This window comes from Hemicordylus capensis, chromosome 2 (genome assembly GCF_027244095.1).
Source record: "Hemicordylus capensis ecotype Gifberg chromosome 2, rHemCap1.1.pri, whole genome shotgun sequence".
Lineage (NCBI taxonomy): Eukaryota > Metazoa > Chordata > Lepidosauria > Squamata > Cordylidae > Hemicordylus > Hemicordylus capensis.
In genome coordinates, this window is record NC_069658.1 from 237,166,498 (window position 1) to 237,185,900 (window position 19,403).

Below are 19,403 nucleotides of genomic sequence, written 5' to 3' on the forward strand. Positions count from 1 at the left end.
CCAGGCTGGGAGCACTGGGGAATTCTGGGAAAGGACGGGGCAGCAGATCCAGGAAGAGGACACCAGCAGCTCAGATGCACAGTGCCAGCACTTCAGGCAGTTCTGCTACCAGGAGACCGAGGGGCCCCGAGAGGTTTGCTGCCAACTCTACCACCTTTGCCATCAGTGGCTGAAGCCAGAGACGCACACGAAAGCTCAGATGCTGGACCTGGTGATCCTGGAGCAGTTCCTGACTGTCCTGCCTCCGGAGATGGAGAGCTGGGTGAGAGAATGCAGAGCAGAGACCAGTTCCCAGGCGGTGTCCCTGGCAGAAGGTTTCCTCTTGAGCCAGGCAGAGGAGAAGCAGCAGGAAGAACAGCAGGTGAGAGAGCATTTCATCCTGGGAGTTGCCAAGAGCTGAGAATAGGAGGCAGGAGATCCCAAGATCAACAAACATAGGCACATAGGGAGCTGTCTTATACTGAGCAGGACCATTGGTCCATCTTGCTCAGTATTGACTACACAGACTGGCAGTGGCTTCTCCAAAGTTGCAGGCAGGAGTCTCTCTCAGCCCTATCATGGAGATGCCAGGGAGGGAACTGGGAACCTTCTCCCTGCAAGCATGCAGATGTTCTTCCCAGAGCAGCCCCATCCTCTAAGGGGAATATCTTATAGTGCTCAGACATGTCTCCTATTCAAATGTTAACGGGGGGGGGGGCAGCTTAGCAAAGGGGTCAATCCATGCTTGCTACCACAAGACCAGTTCTCCTTTCTTGGGCAACTAGAAATTGCCTCAAGGAGATGACCCTCCCACCCCATGCCATTCTTTGGTTAGGGGCTTGGTGGGGTGGATGGGGCTATAGTCCAGTGGAGGAGCATCTGATCGTGTGCGGAGGATAGTTCTGGGAAAGGCTCCTGCCTGAAACTTTGGAGAGGTGCTGCCAGTTAGTGCACGGAGCTAGATGGACTAAGGGCTTTACTCTGTATAAGGCGGTTCCTAGTTCCTGTGGGTCTTTCCTGCCCTATTTCATTTCTAATCCCTCTCTCCCTGTTCCCTGCTTGGGATTTCCTCTTCTGTATGTTTCAGATACAAAGACTGTTGTCCAAAGTTGTCCCTGGTTTCCACGAGGCAGAGAAGACTCCACCGGACGCTGGGCAGAGGCTGTTGTCCAAGGGGATCTTACAGGAGGGGGGCAGAGGTGCCATCTTGCTGGGTAAGGTGGGGAGGGGCAGACGCCTTTTTGTTCTTCCTCAGTTTTCCCTATTGTCTGTGTTCTGCTTTTATGTTTCCCTGCTCCCCTTTGCAAGGAAGGTTCTCCTCCCATCCCTCTCACAAGTTTTTTTTAAAAAATCTTTTTTTTTGGGAGTCACATATGGGTAGGATGGGGAAGGACTCCAGTCTGAAACCTTGGAAGGTCTCTGCCAATCAGTGTGGGCAATACAGAGCCAGATGGACCAATGGTCTTTTTCAGTCTAAGGCAACTTCTACCTACAAGTGGCAAGGCTGCTCCATTCATTGTAGGACTGTCCACCCCCAGAGTGAAGGAGTTGGGTCTGCAACCTGCAGGGGAAGGAACCTGCCACCCGCCACAGTCTCCAGTTTATTTGTCACTTTCATTATTTGCCTGCCTTTCTAGCAAGGGGAAGGTTTAGAAGTCAGCTGGAATCCTCCACTCTTACTTTGGAAAGATCATCTAGAGCGGGCCTCCCCTTCAGGCCTTTTCTTGGCCAATTCCTCCAAATGGAGGCCGAAGTCCTGTCCTTTTCCCTTGTCAGGTAGATGGGATGGAGGGAGAGCATCTGGAATTCTTGTCCTGCTTTTATGCTCCCTTGAGTCTTTTGGGGGGATGACCCTTTTCTCCAGCCTCTCCCACAGTTGAAAGACGTTTTGTGTTATGACAGTTGAGGACATTATGCATCCAAATCTACATGTTGAATTCTGCTCAAAGTCAATATGGAGCAATTCCTTAATTCTCTTATTTTTAAATGTTTTTGTTAGGTTTTTTTTAATATTCTCTCTCTCTCCCCCTCCCTCTCTTTCTTATTCTCTTACAATTTCCCATCACTTTTCTCTCCTTTGCAGGAGCTGGCATGACTCTGCCTCTGCATTCTCAGCCATCTCTTCCTTCGGGTGGAGTGGAAGACGCTTCAGGATGACCAGACCAGGTAGGGGAGGGATGGTAGGGGAAAGAGGATGGGCAGAGACCCTCTCTTCCTTGGACAGCCCTCTGGGCTTGGAAGAAGCTTGCTCTCCTTTGGCTTCTGACAAGGCTGCCAGCGAGGGAGGCTGTGAAGGGCACTCAAGGTGGCTGGAATCTGGCTCACTAGATGAGGAGATGCCTCTGGGAGGGCTGGCTCTGGATTAATTAACAGGGGAGAGCAAGTTTGTCACTTCCTCTCGAGAGCGTCTTTTCCAGTGGCTGTTGCTGGTGTCTCCTCCAGCGTTTCTGGTAATAGGGGTTCCCAGACGTTGATTACAACTCCCATAATTCTCAGCTGTAGTTTCTGCTGTTGTTGTTTATTTTATTTAAAAGGGAGCCACTTTGAGACAGGACACCATTTTCCTCCCTATTACTCCCCCCTCCCCCATGTCAGCCGTTTGTTGAAAAGTGATATTAATATAATGAGTGACTCTGCAGGGGAACATTGAAGGAGTTTGGTTATTCCCAACTTTCCAAAATAGGAAATCTTCCACATTTCAGCAGAAGTAAATAACACCAATCTCAAAACTCTAAACATAATAAGAAAAAGTTGAAAACACAGATATTGAACAGCATATAACAAGGTATCTCACCACTCCTGTTGATTCAGTCTGCAGATCAGTATCAGTCACACAGAGTAGAACTCCAAACAGGGGACACAATAAAATCAAAAGAAAATTCATAGGAACTATAGCTAAAGACAATTGTGAAAAAGAGAGAAAAATGCAAAAGGAGAGAAGCAGTCCTTCAAAAGGGGAAAGGGGTCTTTGAGGGAGAGAAGGTCCCTCAGAAAGGGTAAGGTTCTCCCCCAAAAGGGGAAACAGGACCAAAAAGACAAATAGAAAATGTTCTTCCCTCAAAAGGGGAGAGCAAAACAAAAACAAAGCCTCTTTTGTTCTCTCCAGGTGGAGAGCTGGTCTTGTGGTAGCAAGCATGACTTATCCCATTAGCTAAGCAGAGTCTGCCCTGGTTGCATATTAATGGGAGACTACATATGTGAGCCCTGTAAGATATTCCCCTTAAGGGATGGAGCCGCTCTGGGAAGAGCATGTAGATTTCAGGTTCCCTCTCTGGCATCTCCAAGAGAGGGCTATGAGAGACTCCTGCCTGCAGCTTTGGAGAAGCTGCTGCCAGTCTGTGTAGACAATACTGAGCTAGATGGACCAATGGTCTGACTCAGTATATGGCAGCTTCCTATGTATGATCTTGCCTCCCGTTTGGGGGAAGAATCATTCCTCTTTCAGAGGACTGTTCCTCTCCTTTTTGAATGTTTTTCTTATTTTTAGAGTTTTGAGATTTGTTTTATTGACTTCTGCTGAAATGTGCTCTGCTAATTTGTGACAAATGTGATTCAAATAAAAGGGTTATCCTAAACTCTAGTTTCGGTGTTTCCTTTGGGACAGTGGACAAGCAACTACGTGACGCTGCAACATCCCATCATCAAATCCTGGCTATTGGGAAAGTGGGGAATAAGGAAACTTCTTGGACATCCCCTTTCCTTCTCACACCACCTTGCTTGAACAACTCTTCTGACTGGTGAAGGAAAAGAACCCTGATGTGATGAGCAAAGGAGGAAATGTTTCCTTCGTCATCTCTTTCAGGGCCAGGTGACCTTTGAGGACGTGGCTGTGCATTTCACAGAGGAGGAGTTGGCTCTGCTGGATTGCGGCCAAAAGACTCTGCACAGGGAAGTTATGGAAGAGAATGGCTGGAATGTGGCCTCTCTGGGTAAGACTCCCTATTCCCCCCCCAAAAAAACGCATGAGAGGGATTGAACTGGTTCACTCTGATGGGGACACCATGGTAGCAATATTGCTGAGCCATGGGGTTTGATCTACCCATGGGCCAGAGGCAGAGGCATATCTAGGGAAAATAGCGCCTAGGGCAAGCACTGAAATTGTGCCCGTGTCCAAACAGGGATGATGGGACTTGTAGTCAACAACATCTGTAAATCCCTGTTAAAAGGAACACTGTACCATCTAGACATGGTTGTTGATCAAAACCTGAAAACATGAGCCATTTTTATTAAAGACTTAGAACAACAGTCAGGAGTTATGTGAGGATTCCAGTGTCCTTTTCTGTCTCATCTCATTCTTTTTAAAAACCACGACTTTGTCATAAAGGATCACCTGCCCAAATTCCTGACAGCCTTTGTCTTGTGATAACAGTTGGCTCATGATGGGGTATATGTGCATTCACCACACTAGTGCTTACTTTGGCACCAGGAGGGAGGAGGATACATTAGTTTGCCACACTAGACAGAGGAATTTGCAACAGGAGCAGACAGCCAAGTTCTGCCAGGACCAAAACCAGCCCTTGCCAGACTAAGAAATCATTGTAATTTGCCCCTTCCTGTCACAAGCAGTGTGCTGTTCTTTTATTATTGACTCTCAGATATCCTAACTCTCAGATATCTCAGTCATGGATGGAAAATATAGGGTCAATTTACAAGAGTCACATTTTCTACATGGAAGTTTCTTCTGTGCAGGTGTTGTGCAGAAACACATGTGTAGTGATCAATACATATGTATCTATTCTGCACAGTTTCTTACAAAAATGACATTCCCACAGGAAATTTTGCTTCACATTAACTAGTTCTGGGTGATAGGCAATGGACAAGAATTTGGCAAAAGAATTTGGGCAGTATAAAAATATGTTAAATAAATAAAATATTTGTTTTTATCTTCTTGTAAACCTCCCAGAGACATAAGTTTTGGGTTGTATAAAATATGTTAAATAAATAAAATAAAATGCTGTTCCATTTACCAAGAAACGCAGACAATGTAAGCATAAAGCTGGATACAATAAAGCAGGAAGTGCATCAGAGACCCTGGGCAACAGCAAGGTCTTTTATATGTTGTTCTATATGCAAGGAACTGTCATATTTGCAAGGAAATTCCTGTCTCTAAAAGTCATTTCACTTTATGATATACATATATTTAATTAAAGGATAAGCAAAATACAGTGTTTAAGAAGCAGAGCCCCACACACCCAGTTCTTTTCCCTATGACCGGAATAGGGTCATGTTCTACTGGAATATCTCCTATGTTTATGGATAACTTTCTACTGAATTTTACTCTTAGTGGAAGCAAGCTAGGTGTGTTATTTATGTTTCAAAATCTAGATCTAGCTCAGTTTGCTTGGATTAATATTGAACACACAAAATTTGAATGTAGATTAATTTTAACCTGCTCCTTTGAAATGAAATTACATTAATATAAACGTAAAGCTGGCTTTATTTAACTGAATGACTATTTACATTTCAATTATTTTTTAAATCATATGAAGTTCAGAATAATATCTAATTCAGCAAAGGAAATTAGTTAATTTTAATTCTGTTTCACTGAATATAAATTTTTGGCAGTTTGAGGGAAGCAAATGTTTACATCAATTGCAAACATCTTGTATTTTTAGAGCTAAATGGCTATTTAGTACAATGTGTTGGATGTAGAGAATTTTGAATTCATAAAAATGAAAATGTAAATCAGCTTTCTCAGTTTAAAAGCTGCACCTACCAAAATTCCCTTCCTCCATATACAACTAAAAGGAAGGCACTCTCTCCTCCTTTGCAGCTGAGCACTCGATCTTTAGCCCTGTTCCTTCCTTTTCCCCAGTAATGGGTTTTCCCTTCTTCTATACAGTCAAGGTTTCCTTTCTCTTCCCTGAACTCACCCTCTTCTTGCAGGATTTCCACTGAAAAAACTTCCTGCCTTGCAAACTGCAAGCCACAACTGCTCACAGGTTGGAAAATGCAAACACAATGGGGTTTTTTTAACAAGAAGGAGGAGGCAGGACAGGATGGAACCTGGAGAGCATTCACATTTCTGGACCTCTCTAGGCACGAACTCTCTGTTCATTTAACCCTTTCAGCCTCTCCTGAAAAACTAGTTTGTTGCAATTCTCTTACATTTCTTTTGTTGTATACATTTTAAAAAAGAAACAAACATCCTCCGCAGGGGCAGGGGGGAAGCATCAGCCTGAGAAAGCACCAGTCAGATATAATTTCTTTGAGACTACTTGAGAGCAGGCGGGGCACAGGCAATTTACTTACTTTGGACTCTGGGATGGGTCAGGACTTGCAGCAAGAACATAACAAGAGCCAGCAGGGCAGGCAGCCGCAATGCTTGCAAATGGGAACAAGCAACCCTCCCAGGTTACTAGGATTCCCCCTCCCCAGCACTTGCCAGAGTTTGCTGCCTGAAAGCAAGCCCTCAAATGACTCTGAAGAGCTTGCGGCCACACCCCCTTAGATGTCACATGCAAAGGGGAGTGGCCTCAAGGTTCTTGCTCTGGCTCTTTGGAGCTTGAGGCCATGCCCCCTTTGACACCACATGCGTGAGCAAGCTCTTCAGAGTCATTTCAGTCAGAGCTTGCTGGCTGAAAGCATCTATTCTTCCTTTCTCTCACTCTCTGGAGGAAGAGAAAGGGGAATATAGTGATGTGTCCGGACCGGTTCGGAGGCCATTCTATAGGCCTCCAGACCAGTCCGGACATGGGTGGTTCGGGTTTGGATAGATTGGGGTGGGGGGTTCCTTTAAGGGTGGGGAAGAGTTTACTTACCCCTCCCGCGCTTTCCAACCCCGGCGGCCGTATTTCTTTTAGCTATGGGGCGGCAGGATACCTCCCTGCTTGGCTGCGCGTGTGCCCCTATTTCCCTTATTTCTTTAAGCGATCGGCATTGCACCGTTGGCTCTCAGATCCCCCACCGTGTATTTGCTGTTTCCTCTGTCAAATCCCCCTTCCACCCCGTCTCCGAATGTAGCTGCAAAAGGCTTTAAGAAGCCTTAAGAAGGGAGGTATCCTGCCACCCCATAGCTAAAAGAAATACTGCCGCCGGGGTTGGAAAGCGCAGGAGGGGTAAGTAAACGCTTCCCCGCCCTTAAAGGAACCCCCCACCCCAGTGCCGGACCGCAGCTCCGCGGTTCCGTGCACACCCCTAGAGGAATAGACGCTTTCAGCCAGCAAACTCTGGCCGAAATAAACGCAAGTGCTCGCTGGGGGTGGGTGCCTCTCTGGACCTCAGGGCGGGGTGGGGCATGGCAGGCACTTTACGCCCTCCCTGCAGTGGTGCTCAGAGCATGTGCCCTGCCTGCCCCACTCTCGTTACGCCCCTGGCCAGAGGGCCAGTCTGGTGAGCTTCTCCGTGTGCAACTAGAAGCTGGAAGATCTGGGTCTGAATGCCCCTCAGCGATGAAGCTCATTGGGTGGCTCTGAACCAAGAATCTCTCAGCCTAACATACCTTATAGGGTTGTTGTGTCGGGTGGAATAGAAATGCAGTTAATGAATGTAAAGAAAAGAAGCCTCCTTGAGGCACCCCTGTCTGACAGACCCTGAAGAGTTGACATGGGCTCAGACCCTTGGTCCATCCATTTCACTAGGACCCTGACTGGCTCCAGCTCTCCAGGGTTTCAGATGAAGAATTCCCCAGGGCTGCATGGAGATGGAAGCTGGGGCCTCCTGCAGGCCAAGCTGGGGCCTCCTGCAGGCCCCACCCCTAGCGAGCACTTGCGTTTATTTCGGCCAGAGTTTGCTGGCTGAAAGCGTCTATTCCCCTAGGGGTGTGCACGGAACCGCGGAGCTGCGGTCCGGCACTGGGGTGGGGGGTTCCTTTAAGGGCGGGGAAGCGTTTACTTACCCCTCCTGCGCTTTCCAACCCCGGCGGCAGTATTTCTTTTAGCTATGGGGTGGCAGGATACCTCCCTTCTTAAGGCTTCTTAAAGCCTTTTGCAGCCCCTGCCCTCAGGAGGCTGACCGTCTGCAGGGAGGGGGAGCTCAGCCTTCCCAAGGAGCGGGGGTGGAGTGGCTGTGATCGTTCGGAATAATATCTCCCTTGCCAGAATCCCTGTGAGACAATTGGACCATAGCGAGTATGTGTATCTAGGCGTGGGGAGCTGGGATAGATTGGGGATTCACCCAGCACCTAGGCTTTTGGTGCTGGGTGACTTTAATGTTCACTTTGGGGCTGGCTTTTCTGGTGCAGTTCAGGAGTTCATAACGGCCATGACAACTATGGGCTTATCCCAATTGGACATGGAGCCAACACAAACTGCTGGTAACAGCCTCAATTGGGTCTTTTGCTCAGATCAGGGTGGTGTTCCCTGGGTGGAGACTTCTAGGTTGTCTCCATTGTCATGGACAGACCAACATAGGGTTAAGGCTGTTTTCATGGCCACAATCCACTTCTTCAAGGATGCAGGAACTATAGGATTCCAAGACACCTTGGAGGGTTTGGGCGTTGTTTCTGTTGGTGATTCTGCTGATGCCCTGGTGGAGACCTGGAATAGGGAGCTTACCAGGGCAGTAGACACAATTGCCCCTAAACGCCCTGAGATTTATGTTTTGGGTGGTATAAAAAGATGTTAAACAATACCAATAGGTTTCTTGGAAAAATACAAAGTGCTGGTGATGACCTCCAAAGCCCTAAACGGCTTGGGACTGAGTTACCTTGGAAAGCACACTGAATTTCCAACCAAAACAATGCAATGGCAGGAGAAGACCAGACCATTTGTGCAAGTATTCCATCTCTAAATTGCATCGCCAGCATTTGGGAGTCTGCAACATGGATTTAGAAGTGTTAACACCGGAACTCCCTATTCCGGAGCTCTTCTAAATAATATCAGTCTTATCTATCTCTCTAAATTTTGGATAAAGAAAAGTTACTGGTTTAGGCACAAGCCTTAAATGTCCCAAATCTAATAATGAGGAGAGAGTTTCCGAGGCAGCAATTTCATCTGGCCTGAAGATCTCGGTTAGCAAATGTCAAAGCGCAACCAAGTGCCGATTAACCATCTGTGATGATTCAGATCCAGACCTCAAACTATCCAAAGATTTAAAAACAAAATCAGATGTAAGAAGCTGATATATTAAGGCTTTGGGAAGCCCAACCAACTCCCCAAAAGGATTTAATCTTGGCTTTCGCCACAACGGAAGCCTATCCTACATATAGGGATGAAAACCCTGCCTATGTCCTATATATGTATGTATATATAGATATATCTCCATCCACAAACACTGAAACGAATACCTGCCAAGGTTTGAATGGAGCCACATGAGAATTCTCAAGTTGTTGCCAAATCGAAAGTGCAGCCTGCTCCCCATTTCATTGCACGACAGAAGCTAAAATAGAAGCCCAATGCTAAGTTAGAAGATGTGGGAAATGAAACCCATCTTCTCTCATCAGCAATTATTATTTACCCAGGGAAGATTTAGGAGGGCCCCTTTGCTACAAAAACTCGTTCACTAATCTATTAACCCTCTTAAAATAGGAAACGGGTATAAACATTGGAAGACCACTTAAAATATATTAGCCGCAGCAATAAATTCATCATAACAACCTTTATCTTACTCCAGATCTTAGACCACCTATCCATATCTTTTCATCTGCTCCAACGACCTTGAAAAATTTAAAATAAACATCTTTCTATTTAGAATAGCCTAAGGATGTACGTGGCAATCCGCACCCACACAGTGCTTAACCAATCAGAGGCAGTCTTGCAATCTGCAGTGCTGTGCGTGGGGAGCCTCTGTCTTGGCCACCTTTGTGTGGATCAGATTCTACCTATACAGAACAACAGGCAAGAAAAGGAAACGGAGGTCACAAACAGAGTTCTTGGTGCTTTGCACCAGTCTGGGGATAAAGGAGAGTTTTGTTTCTTTTGAGCAATGCAGAAGGAAACACATTCTCCGTTGGGGGGAAGTTGCTATTACAAAGAGTTGCACAACAATTGATACAAGCACTTTGAACCTTTTAGTTAGGGTTTGAACCATGTTGTTGGTCTGGATTATCAAGCAGTACAGATGGATCAACAATGAGCTTCCAGTGTGTTGCTGATGGCTTCTATTTTCTTGAAGGCCGAGAGCTCTGAAATTATTTCAGAGAGAGTTTTAGGGGCCCTGATGCCCCCTCCCCTCGCAGCTCCTGGTTCCAAGCATGGAAGACCCACCTGTGCAAAGTAGGACTTCCCCAACTCCGCCCCTCCCCACCGCTTCTCCCCTTGTACTGGAGCTCATCAATATGGGATCAATCATTGAGTATGCTCGAGGCAGACCAGAAATTGTTTAACGGTAGTTCCTCTCTGCAGAGGGTGCCATCCCCAGTTCTGGTCTTGTCTGCTCAAGGCCCGCACGCTGAGAGTTGGGCTCTGCTAGGAATTCGCCTATTGGCTTAAAATTGCTTCTTATATTCCTTCCTTTCTGCTCCTTTGCCTAGGGTGCAAGGGCGGGAAGGCTTTCTGCTTATAGGGGTGTTTTTTTTGTGCCTTACAGACTTCCATATCTGATCACTTGCTTTTATTCCCCAACCAATTGTGCTGCCTCCTCCGGCTCCCCTATAACCATCTGGGGCCCAATCTGGGCCTGCTGACCATCCTAGGATGCCTCTCCAGACTCCAGCCCGTCCCTTTGCTGGAGTGTGGATGCTTTGCCCACAGCCGCCTAGGGTTAGGCACAACAGAAGGGTGCTTTTGTCCTCTCCTGATTCAGACTCGGGACTCAGGCTATCAAAACTCCCTCAGGAACCCAGGGGTCCCCCACTTCCTGTTGCTCCTATGGACCCTGTGTGGCCGGGAGGATGGAGCTGGTCTTGTGGCAAGCATGACGTGTCCCCTTCGCTAAGCAGGATCTGCCTTGATTTGCATTTGGATGGGAGACAGCTTTTTAAAATTTGTAGGTTTTAATTCTGTCTTTTAATTGTTTTATCTAACTGTTAACCACCCAGAGACGTAAGTTTGGGTGGTATATAAATTTGATAAATAAATGCATGTAAATACCAGTTTAACCTACTCAGCCTTTTCCTACCCTTCCTAAACTACCTAATGGTGAAGCATCAGGGAGGTAGCTTGCCTAGGGAGCGGGAGGTTGCTGGTGTGAATCCCTGACTAGGGGAAACACGTATATTAAAAACCCAGGGAGTTTCCCTTCACAACCAAGGACATCCCCCTTCTATCCGTCCCTTCCACCTAGCCAGTTTTTCTGAATCAGAACCTGAGGCTACACGCCATTGCATAAGGATTCAGATTAGGAAGAGGACGAGCTATCAGAGCAGGAGACCACTCCTGTAGCACCTATTTCAGCGCAACTTTTCACTGCTTCTAAAATTGATATTCTTTTGTCCAAAGCTAAGCGGGCAATTAATGAAGTTCTTCCTGCAGAGGTGGGACCTCCCTCATATTTAGATCAGGATGTCTGCCCTTCTTGTTTAAACAGGTGATGCTGGCTAAATGGCAAGCCCCTGCTTCCTGCAGACCTATCCTAGGAAACACTATACACTATCACCTGAGGTAACCTCACTGTTGGCCACCCCCAGGGTGAATCTGTGTGTTGCCCAGTGGTGTCTGAGACTCTCCTGAATATCGAGAGGCAAGAGCAACTGAGGTCCACGGAGGACAGAAAATGTGACCTACTGCTGAAGAAGGCCCATGAGGCCTCATCCACTTGATCAGAGTAACCACAGCTAACTCAGTTTTTGTGAGAGCGACCTTCCTATGGACTAAACAGTTGGAACCTTTGGTACCTCTGGGTAATGCTAAATTAAGGCAGGGCTTTTATAAAATGGCCAAGGCTGTGGCCTTAACGGCCGACTCCAGTCTTTATTGTGTACAGCAGGGATTCTCAACATTGGGTCCTCAGATGTTATTGGACTTCAAGTCCCATCATCCCCAACCAAAGGCCACCGGGGCTGGGGATTATGGGAGTTGAAGTCCAATAACATCTGGGGACCCAACATTGAGAATCCCTGGTGTACAGCAGGCTTTGAGCCTCCTGGGTAGTTTGGTGTAGAGCCTTATAGCTTAAGGGTTGATTCAAGATCTACAGTAAGATCACAATATCAGCACTCCTTACATAAGTAAGAACCCTTTCGGTCCCTGTCTAGATCTGGTCCTAGTGGAGACCATGGATATATAACAGAAGGCTTGCCTTCCATCAGGGAGGATTACCGCAGGGGTTTTCATACCTGGGGAGTTTTCCTTACACAACCGAAGACAATACAGCTACCAACTCAAATACCCAACACAATAAATGTCAATGACCACTTGCCGTAGGGGGGCAGACTCCAACAGTTCGCCCTCACTTGGCTGTCCACTACCCAGGATCAATGGGTGTTAGACACAGTAACCAAGAGCTTTTCTTAGAACCGAGGCGATTCAACATCCTCTCCAGACTTAAGCCATACAAACCATCCACTTTCTTTGATTCCTGGTTCCCCAGAAAGACTGTTCTTGGAAGGCGGTCTTAAATCTCAGGCGCCTCAACAGGTCCATCAAGAAGTGGAAGGTCTGTAGTCCCTTTGGTCTATCAAGCAGGAGGTCCTTCCAAATGACTTCCTAGCCTCAGTGGACCTGTCAGAGGCATGTCTTCATATACCTATCCTCCGGCTCTCCCGTTCGGCCTAACTTCGGCCCCACGAGTGTTCACCTAGATGATGGCGGACCTCACAGCTCAGCTTCACCTCCAGGGAGTGTGTATTTATCCATTTTTCGATGATCTGATCATCAGGGCATCATCTTTCCAGGTGGCCCAGGAACATGTGCAGCTAACCCTGGAGAGCCTGAGAGATCATGGATTCTTCGTGAACTGGGGAGACAGTCACCTCCTGTCTCAATCATTCCAGCACCTGGGCGTGGTCTTTCACTCCATTCCTGCAATGGTGACGCTTCCTCTGGAAAGGAAAGCCAAGATGAACTCCACTATCCCCCCCTGCTCCGGGCCTCTTTGGTGGACCTGATGTTGTTGGCCCAAGCTCTGGGCCTACATACCGCCATGGTATGTACCCCTTGGGCCAGGTGGCACTCTTGGTCCCTTCAGTGGCTGCTTCTTCCCTACCAAGAGGCGATCATGGCGGTGTCCCACGTACCTGGACCACTTACAAACCAGGACTAGAGGTCCCTCCTATGGTGGCTCTCTCCATCTCTAAACGAAGGTCTTCTCTTTTCAGATCCTCAGAGGATTCTGTTTCTTCAGACGCCAGCCTCTCGGGATAGGGGGTGATCTGCGGGGATCATCCAGCTTGGGGTCTCTGGTCCTCTTCCGAAAAGAAGTGGAATATCAACCTCCTGGAACTCAGGGTGGCCAGGCTATCCCTCCTGCATTTTCAGTCCTCAATTCGAGGCAAACATGTCCTTGTCAGGGACAGACAATACCACCACGAAAACCCATATCACCGTCAGGGAGGTACGTAGTCCAGGGGTCTGATGGTAGAGTCCGACCTTCTCTTTACCTGGGCCGAAAAACACCTCCTCTCCATTACAGCAGAGTACGTACGTGGAGCGGGCAACATAGAGGCGGACTGCCTAAGCCGTCAACTGGTCAACCCATCAGAATGGATGTTATTTCCGCAGGTGTTTTCTTCAGGTCATCTAGCGTCTGGGCATGGAGGGCATGGTTCGTGGACCTGATCAACTTGTCAGCCTCCCCTCCATGGCGTCTTCCACTTTTCTCGGACCTTCTCACTCAATCATCCATTGTGAACCTGGACCCCAGCTGGCTCCAACTTGCGCATGGAGGTGGAGCACAGCATGTTAAGTACAAGCAGCTATTCACAACAGGTCCTAGTCACCATCCTAGCCTTTCGCCACCCAGCTACTCAACGCAAGCCACTTGAGCAGCCTTCTCCAGGTGGACCTGCAGGAAGGACCTCAATCTCTTCTCGGCAGGAGTCCCTGAGGTCCTAGATTTCCTCCAGTCGAGCTTGGACCTACATCTGAAGCCCTCCTCCCTGAAAAGACAGATCTTGGCTTGGTTTCGGACCTTGACATCTTGGACCCGGGGACTCAGTCCTTACATCCTCTTATATCGTGCTTCCTTAAGGGAGCCTCTAACCTGGCCCCTACACTGTTACCTCATTTTCCGTCGTGGAACCTAAATAAGGTGCTGAACGCGCTGATATCACCTCCATTCGAGCCACTTAGTTCCAAATGATGAAGATTCTTTCCTATAGAACTCTGTCCCTGGTGTCTATCACGTCGGCCTGGAGAGTTTCCGAGTTGGGAGCATTATCTGTTTGTAAGGAACTGTGCATTTCCCTACCGGATGAGGCGATTATGCAATTATGCAATTAGACCCAACCTCCGTTCCCAAGGTCAATATGGGCTCCCATTGTCCCCAAGTCTTCGATTCACCGTCTCTCTGCCTCAGTACCCCTCATCCGAAGGAGAAGCCCTGGCATAAGCGGGATGTCCGAAGTATTAAGGACATCAGGAAGTCTGTTGCCCTCTTGTATCCTTTTCTCCTCCCAATCGGGGATGGAAGGCGTCAAAATCCTCAAGGGCGGCTTGGATTAGAGCCTGCATTAGTTGGCATATGAGTGCCTAGATTTGATTCCCCTTCTGGGCATTACGGCTCACTTCACTTATAGTGCCCCAGCGTCCGCTGCCTCTTCTACTCAGGGCCCACGGCTGACATTTGCAGGAGGCAACTTAGAGCGCTGTCACTCCGTTATTTGTCACTATATGATTCCTTCCTTTGTTCCTCCCAGTCGACCTTCAGCCGTCGGGTCTTGCAACAGGTGGTCTAACATCCTCCCCCCACCCAATCTTTGGGGTTACTGCTTGGGCACATCCCATACTGATGAGCCCCAGTACAGGGGGGAAAGGAACATTGGTCTTCCCTGTGAAGGGTTCTTTTTCCCTGTAACTGAAGCTCAGCAGGCCCTCCCGGATGTTGTGTCCTTGACCATGTATTGTTTGAGTTGCTATTTTTGGCAGAGCCTCAACTTGCTACTCCACTCCGCATCAGTCCCAGAATTGGGGATAGCGCCCTCTGGCAAGAGGATCTACCGTTAAAGAATTTCTGGCCTGTTTTGAGCATGCTCAGTGATTGATCCCATACTGATGAGCTCCAGTTACAGGAAAAAAGAACCCTTCACAGGTAAGACCAATGTTCCTTTCTCTGGCAACCCCACACCACACTGACTGCAGCCGCCGAGTCCACTCAGCTGCTGGTCCAACCCTTCCTTTTCCCGACACGCTGCCACTGCCAGGGCCACCTCTGATTGGCTGAGCCCCTCCACTGCTGCTGCAGAGGATACTGGTATGTGTAGTCCTCAGAGAGAGGGAGAAGGCGAAGCAGCACCGGTGGTGGAAGCATTAAATAAAGAGAAAGCACACAACATATACTCTGTCTCTGTCTCTCTCTCTGGAGAGCGGTGCGGATATCCCTCAGGGGGATTGCAGGGGGCATCAGTGAAGCCCCAAAACTAATGCATGGCCGTGGGAATGAGAGACAGAGAGAGTTAGAAAATAAATGGATAGAGAGAGCATTTGGGGAGTTCAGAGAACAGAAAAAATAGGAGGGAGGGAAAGTGGGAGGCAACTGGAGCAGGAGCAAGGGGCTGAATGAGACATAGACGCCAGAGTGGAGCAAGCAACATGTTGGAAGCAGCAGGATGGAGGGTGGGCATGCCTCTGCGGTGAGGGGGCTGTGGCGGGAGCCAAAGAGAACAAACACATATTAGTGCACAGATGCTCTGTGAGTCCATCAATGCTTCTGTCACATTTGAGACCACAAAAAGCATGACTCCTCCAAAGAGGATGGGGTGGCAGCAACAGGAGGTGGAGGAGGAAGCTGGGCTTCTTCACTGGTCACCGATGTGAGCTGCTATTTGATGGTGAAGTTGACAGAATGAGCGTAGAAATGGTCTTGACAGTGTCATATGTGAACATGGATGTGATACGTGATTATGCTGGGGAAATTGATGTAAAAATGAGTACTGTGTTTCAGATCCATGTTTTTGGCACCATGGTGGTGCAAGGAGGCACCCGATCCAGGATCCAGGCACCAGATCCAAACAAACCGGGACTGCAGAGCAATAGTTTCTCTTTCTATTTGTTAACATTAGGAACAGTTCTTAACTTCAGGCATGTCACACAGCAAATCTTGGCAGCAGCAAGCACATGGCCAACTAACAGATACACTCCTTGAGTCAATTTTTCATGTAGGCTCGTTTTCCAAAAGCAGGGTGTGGTGGAGTGGGGTGAGGTTAGGCTACTTAGGTTTGCAGTATAGTTTCTATTCTTTTCTGAATCTGAGCCCAATAGCTTTTAGTGTAATTGCATAGCCACCAAATATGGAAAAGGTTGCCAACCTCTTGTTTGTGTTTCCAACATTTATTATAAGCTCTCTTGATGGTTCCTTTTCTATCCGAGGTTTTGACCAGTTTTCTCACTTCATCCCTGCAGGTTACAGTTGGGGGAGGAAAAAGGAGGAAAACCCCAGCTGGGGAAGTACCAGATGGAAAAAGAGGGAAGAAGAGAGAAAGGGAACTGAAGCAAAATCAAAGTACAAGATTGGACCATCTGCTTCTCAGGATGGTGATGTCCATAAAAATGGAATGCAAAAAACAATGCAAAAAGAAAGAGAAAGAAGCCTGCAGCCCCCGAGTAGTAAAAGCTTCAGTTCTAAAACAGACCTTAAACGTCAGGGGGAAATGCACATGGAAAAGAGATCATATAAATGCTTGGAGTGTGGAAAGAGCTTTGGCTGGACTGGAAATCTTTCTAGACATAAAAGAACCCACACAGGAGAGAAACCATATAAATGCTTGGAGTGTGGAAAGAGCTTCAGGCGGAAGGAAATGCTTACTGTGCATCAAAGAACGCACACAGGAGAGAAACCATATAAATGCCTGGAGTGTGGAAAGAGATTCAGCGATAAGGGAGTGCTTACTAGGCATCAAAGAACGCACACAGAAGAGAAACCATATAAATGCTTGGAGTGTGGAAAGAGCTTCAACAAGAATGGAACACTTACTGTGCATCAAAGAATGCACACAGGAGAGAAACCATATAAATGCTTGGAGTGTGGAAAGAGCTTCAGGGATAAGGGAGTGCTTACTAGGCATCAAGGATCGCACACAGAAGAGAAACTATATAAATGCTTGGAGTGTGAAAAGAGCTTCAGGCAGAAGAGAAATCTTATTGCACATCAAAGGAACCACAGAGGAGAGAAACCATATAAATGCTTGGAGTGTGGAAAGAGCTTCAGGCAGAAGAGAAATCTTATTGTACATCAAAGGAACCACACAGGAGAGAAACCATATAAATGCCTGGAATGTGGAAAGAGTTTCAGGCAGAAGGGTAATCTTATTGTACATCAAAGGAACCACACAGGAGAGAAACCATATGTATGCTTGGAGTGTGGAAAGAGCTTCAGGCAGAAACGAAATCTTACTGTGCACCAAAGAAAGCACACAGGAGAGAAACCAAATAAATGATTGCTGTGTGGAAAGAGAAACAAGCCTGCGGCCACCGAATAATAAAAGCTTCAGTTCTGAACCAGGCTTTAAATGTCAGGGCGAAATGCACACAGAAAATAGATCATATAAATGCTTGGTGTGTCGAAAGAGCTTCAGTGATAAGGGAAAGCTTACTGTGCATCATAGAACCCACACAGGAGAGAAATCATATAAATGCTTGGAGTGTGGAAAGATCTTCAATGATAAGGGAATGCTTACTATGCATCAAAGAACCCAGACAGGAGAAAAACCATATGAATGCTTGCAGTGTAAAATGAACTTCAGGCAGAGAAGGGAAACCTTACTAGGCATCAAAGAACCAACACAGGGAGAAACTCCATATAAATGTTTGGAGTTGGAAAGAGTTTCCATCAATGCTCAAATCTTTTTTCATATCAAAGGTTTCTGAAAGGGGAAATGGACAATAGTGTGTGTGTGTGTGTGTGTGAGAGAGAGAGAGAGAGAGAGAGTGTTTCTGTTAAAGTGCTAAAAAAAGTTTTTTTCAAAATAACTTTTCAATTTTTCACAACATAAGATACACACATGTACACACAAAAAGAAAGAAGGAAACAAAAAAAGAGAAAAATTAAAACACAGAAAAAAAGACAAGAGGACTTCCATCTCATCATTAGAACAAGTATTGCTTACAATGCCCAAGTCTTGCCTGTAATTTTATTGTTCTCCCCCCATTAAATCATACGAAAGTCAGTTTTAGGGCAATGGATGTCTTTCTATTTGTATGCAAATGTCAATCTCGCTGCTGCTGTCAGATACATAAAGAGGATCCAATATTTCCTAGGCAATGAACTGTTATCAATGCCTAATAGTATTGTTTCTGGGCTCTTAGGGAAAGTCATTTTAAACACTTTCTTAAGCTCATTGTATATTAAATCCCAATAGCCTTTAGACTTCTTCTTCTTCTTCTTCTTATTATTATTATTAATTCAATTTCTATACCGCCCTTCCAAAAATGGCTCAGGGCGGTTTACACAGAGAAATAACAAACAAATAAGCAAATAAATACAAGTCCACCATAAATGTATATAGGAACCCTCCTCTTTTTTTACACTTCCAGCATTTGTTTGACATGTTCTTGTACATTAAAGCCAACTTCTTAGGAGTTAGATGCCATCTGTACATCATTTTAAGATTATTTTCCTTTAAATTAGAACAGGCGGTGTATTTCATGTCTTCTATCTATAGTTTTCCCCATTTCTCAAAGTCTATATTATAACCAAAATCCTGAGCCCATTTAATCATTGAAGTTTTCACTATTTTCGTTCTTGTATCTTCCAATAATAACAGATCATACATCCTAGAAACTAGTTTGTCTTCCTTATCACACAACTGTTGTTCCAATTCTGACTTTGATTGATTAAGACCCTTTTTACAATCTTGCTTGAATAAGGCACTAATCTGGTGATAATGAAACGAAGAAATATTCCAATCCTGCATGAGATCTAGTTTTTTAAGTTCGTATTTTGCACCTTGGGGAACAAGCAGTTGTCGATACATAGGCCATGTCTGTTGCATATTTTTCTGTTTTCTAGATATAACTTCCAGTGGAGATACCCAAAGTGGAATTTTTGGTTCTAACACAAGTTTGTTTTTTAGCCACACCATATATAAGCTTTTTCTAACATAGTGATTTAAGAAGTCTTTATTTACTTTTACCTAATCATAAAATAAATATGCATGCCAACCATATCTTATATCGAATCCTTCCAGATCTAACGGATTTTTTAATGTAATCCACTTTCATCCAGTTTAGGCATATTGCTTCAAAATACAACTTAAAATTCAGTAATGCAAACCCTACTCTCTTCCTGTCATCCGTTAGGTTTTTAAAATTTATTCTTGGTTTTTTGCCCTGCCAAATAAAGTTCTTTATGTCTTCATGCCATTGATCAAAAATTGACGTATTTATTATTGGTACTAGTAGTTTTAAGCCCGTTTAAATAACGGGCGCTAGGACCTTTAAAAATTTTTTTTG

General features: G+C 46.2%; 1 protein-coding gene across 2 annotated transcripts; it reads left to right on the forward strand.

Moving 5' to 3' along the window:
- On the forward strand, nt 1-18,119 carry LOC128342500 (zinc finger protein 501-like). Of its 2 annotated transcripts, XM_053289842.1 has the most exons (5): nt 1-361; nt 1,067-1,193; nt 2,063-2,145; nt 3,782-3,908; nt 16,356-18,119. In XM_053289842.1, exons 4-5 carry the CDS (start codon nt 3,875-3,877, stop codon nt 17,387-17,389), a joined length of 1,068 nt encoding a protein of 355 aa, XP_053145817.1. In that variant the 5' UTR covers nt 1-361; nt 1,067-1,193; nt 2,063-2,145; nt 3,782-3,874; the 3' UTR covers nt 17,390-18,119. The 2 variants fall into 2 exon arrangements, with proteins under 2 accessions (XP_053145817.1, XP_053145818.1); XM_053289843.1 differs by lacking the exons at nt 1-361; nt 1,067-1,193; nt 2,063-2,145 and having other exon boundaries at nt 3,725-3,908.
- Nucleotides 18,120-19,403: the final 1,284 nt, after the last annotated feature.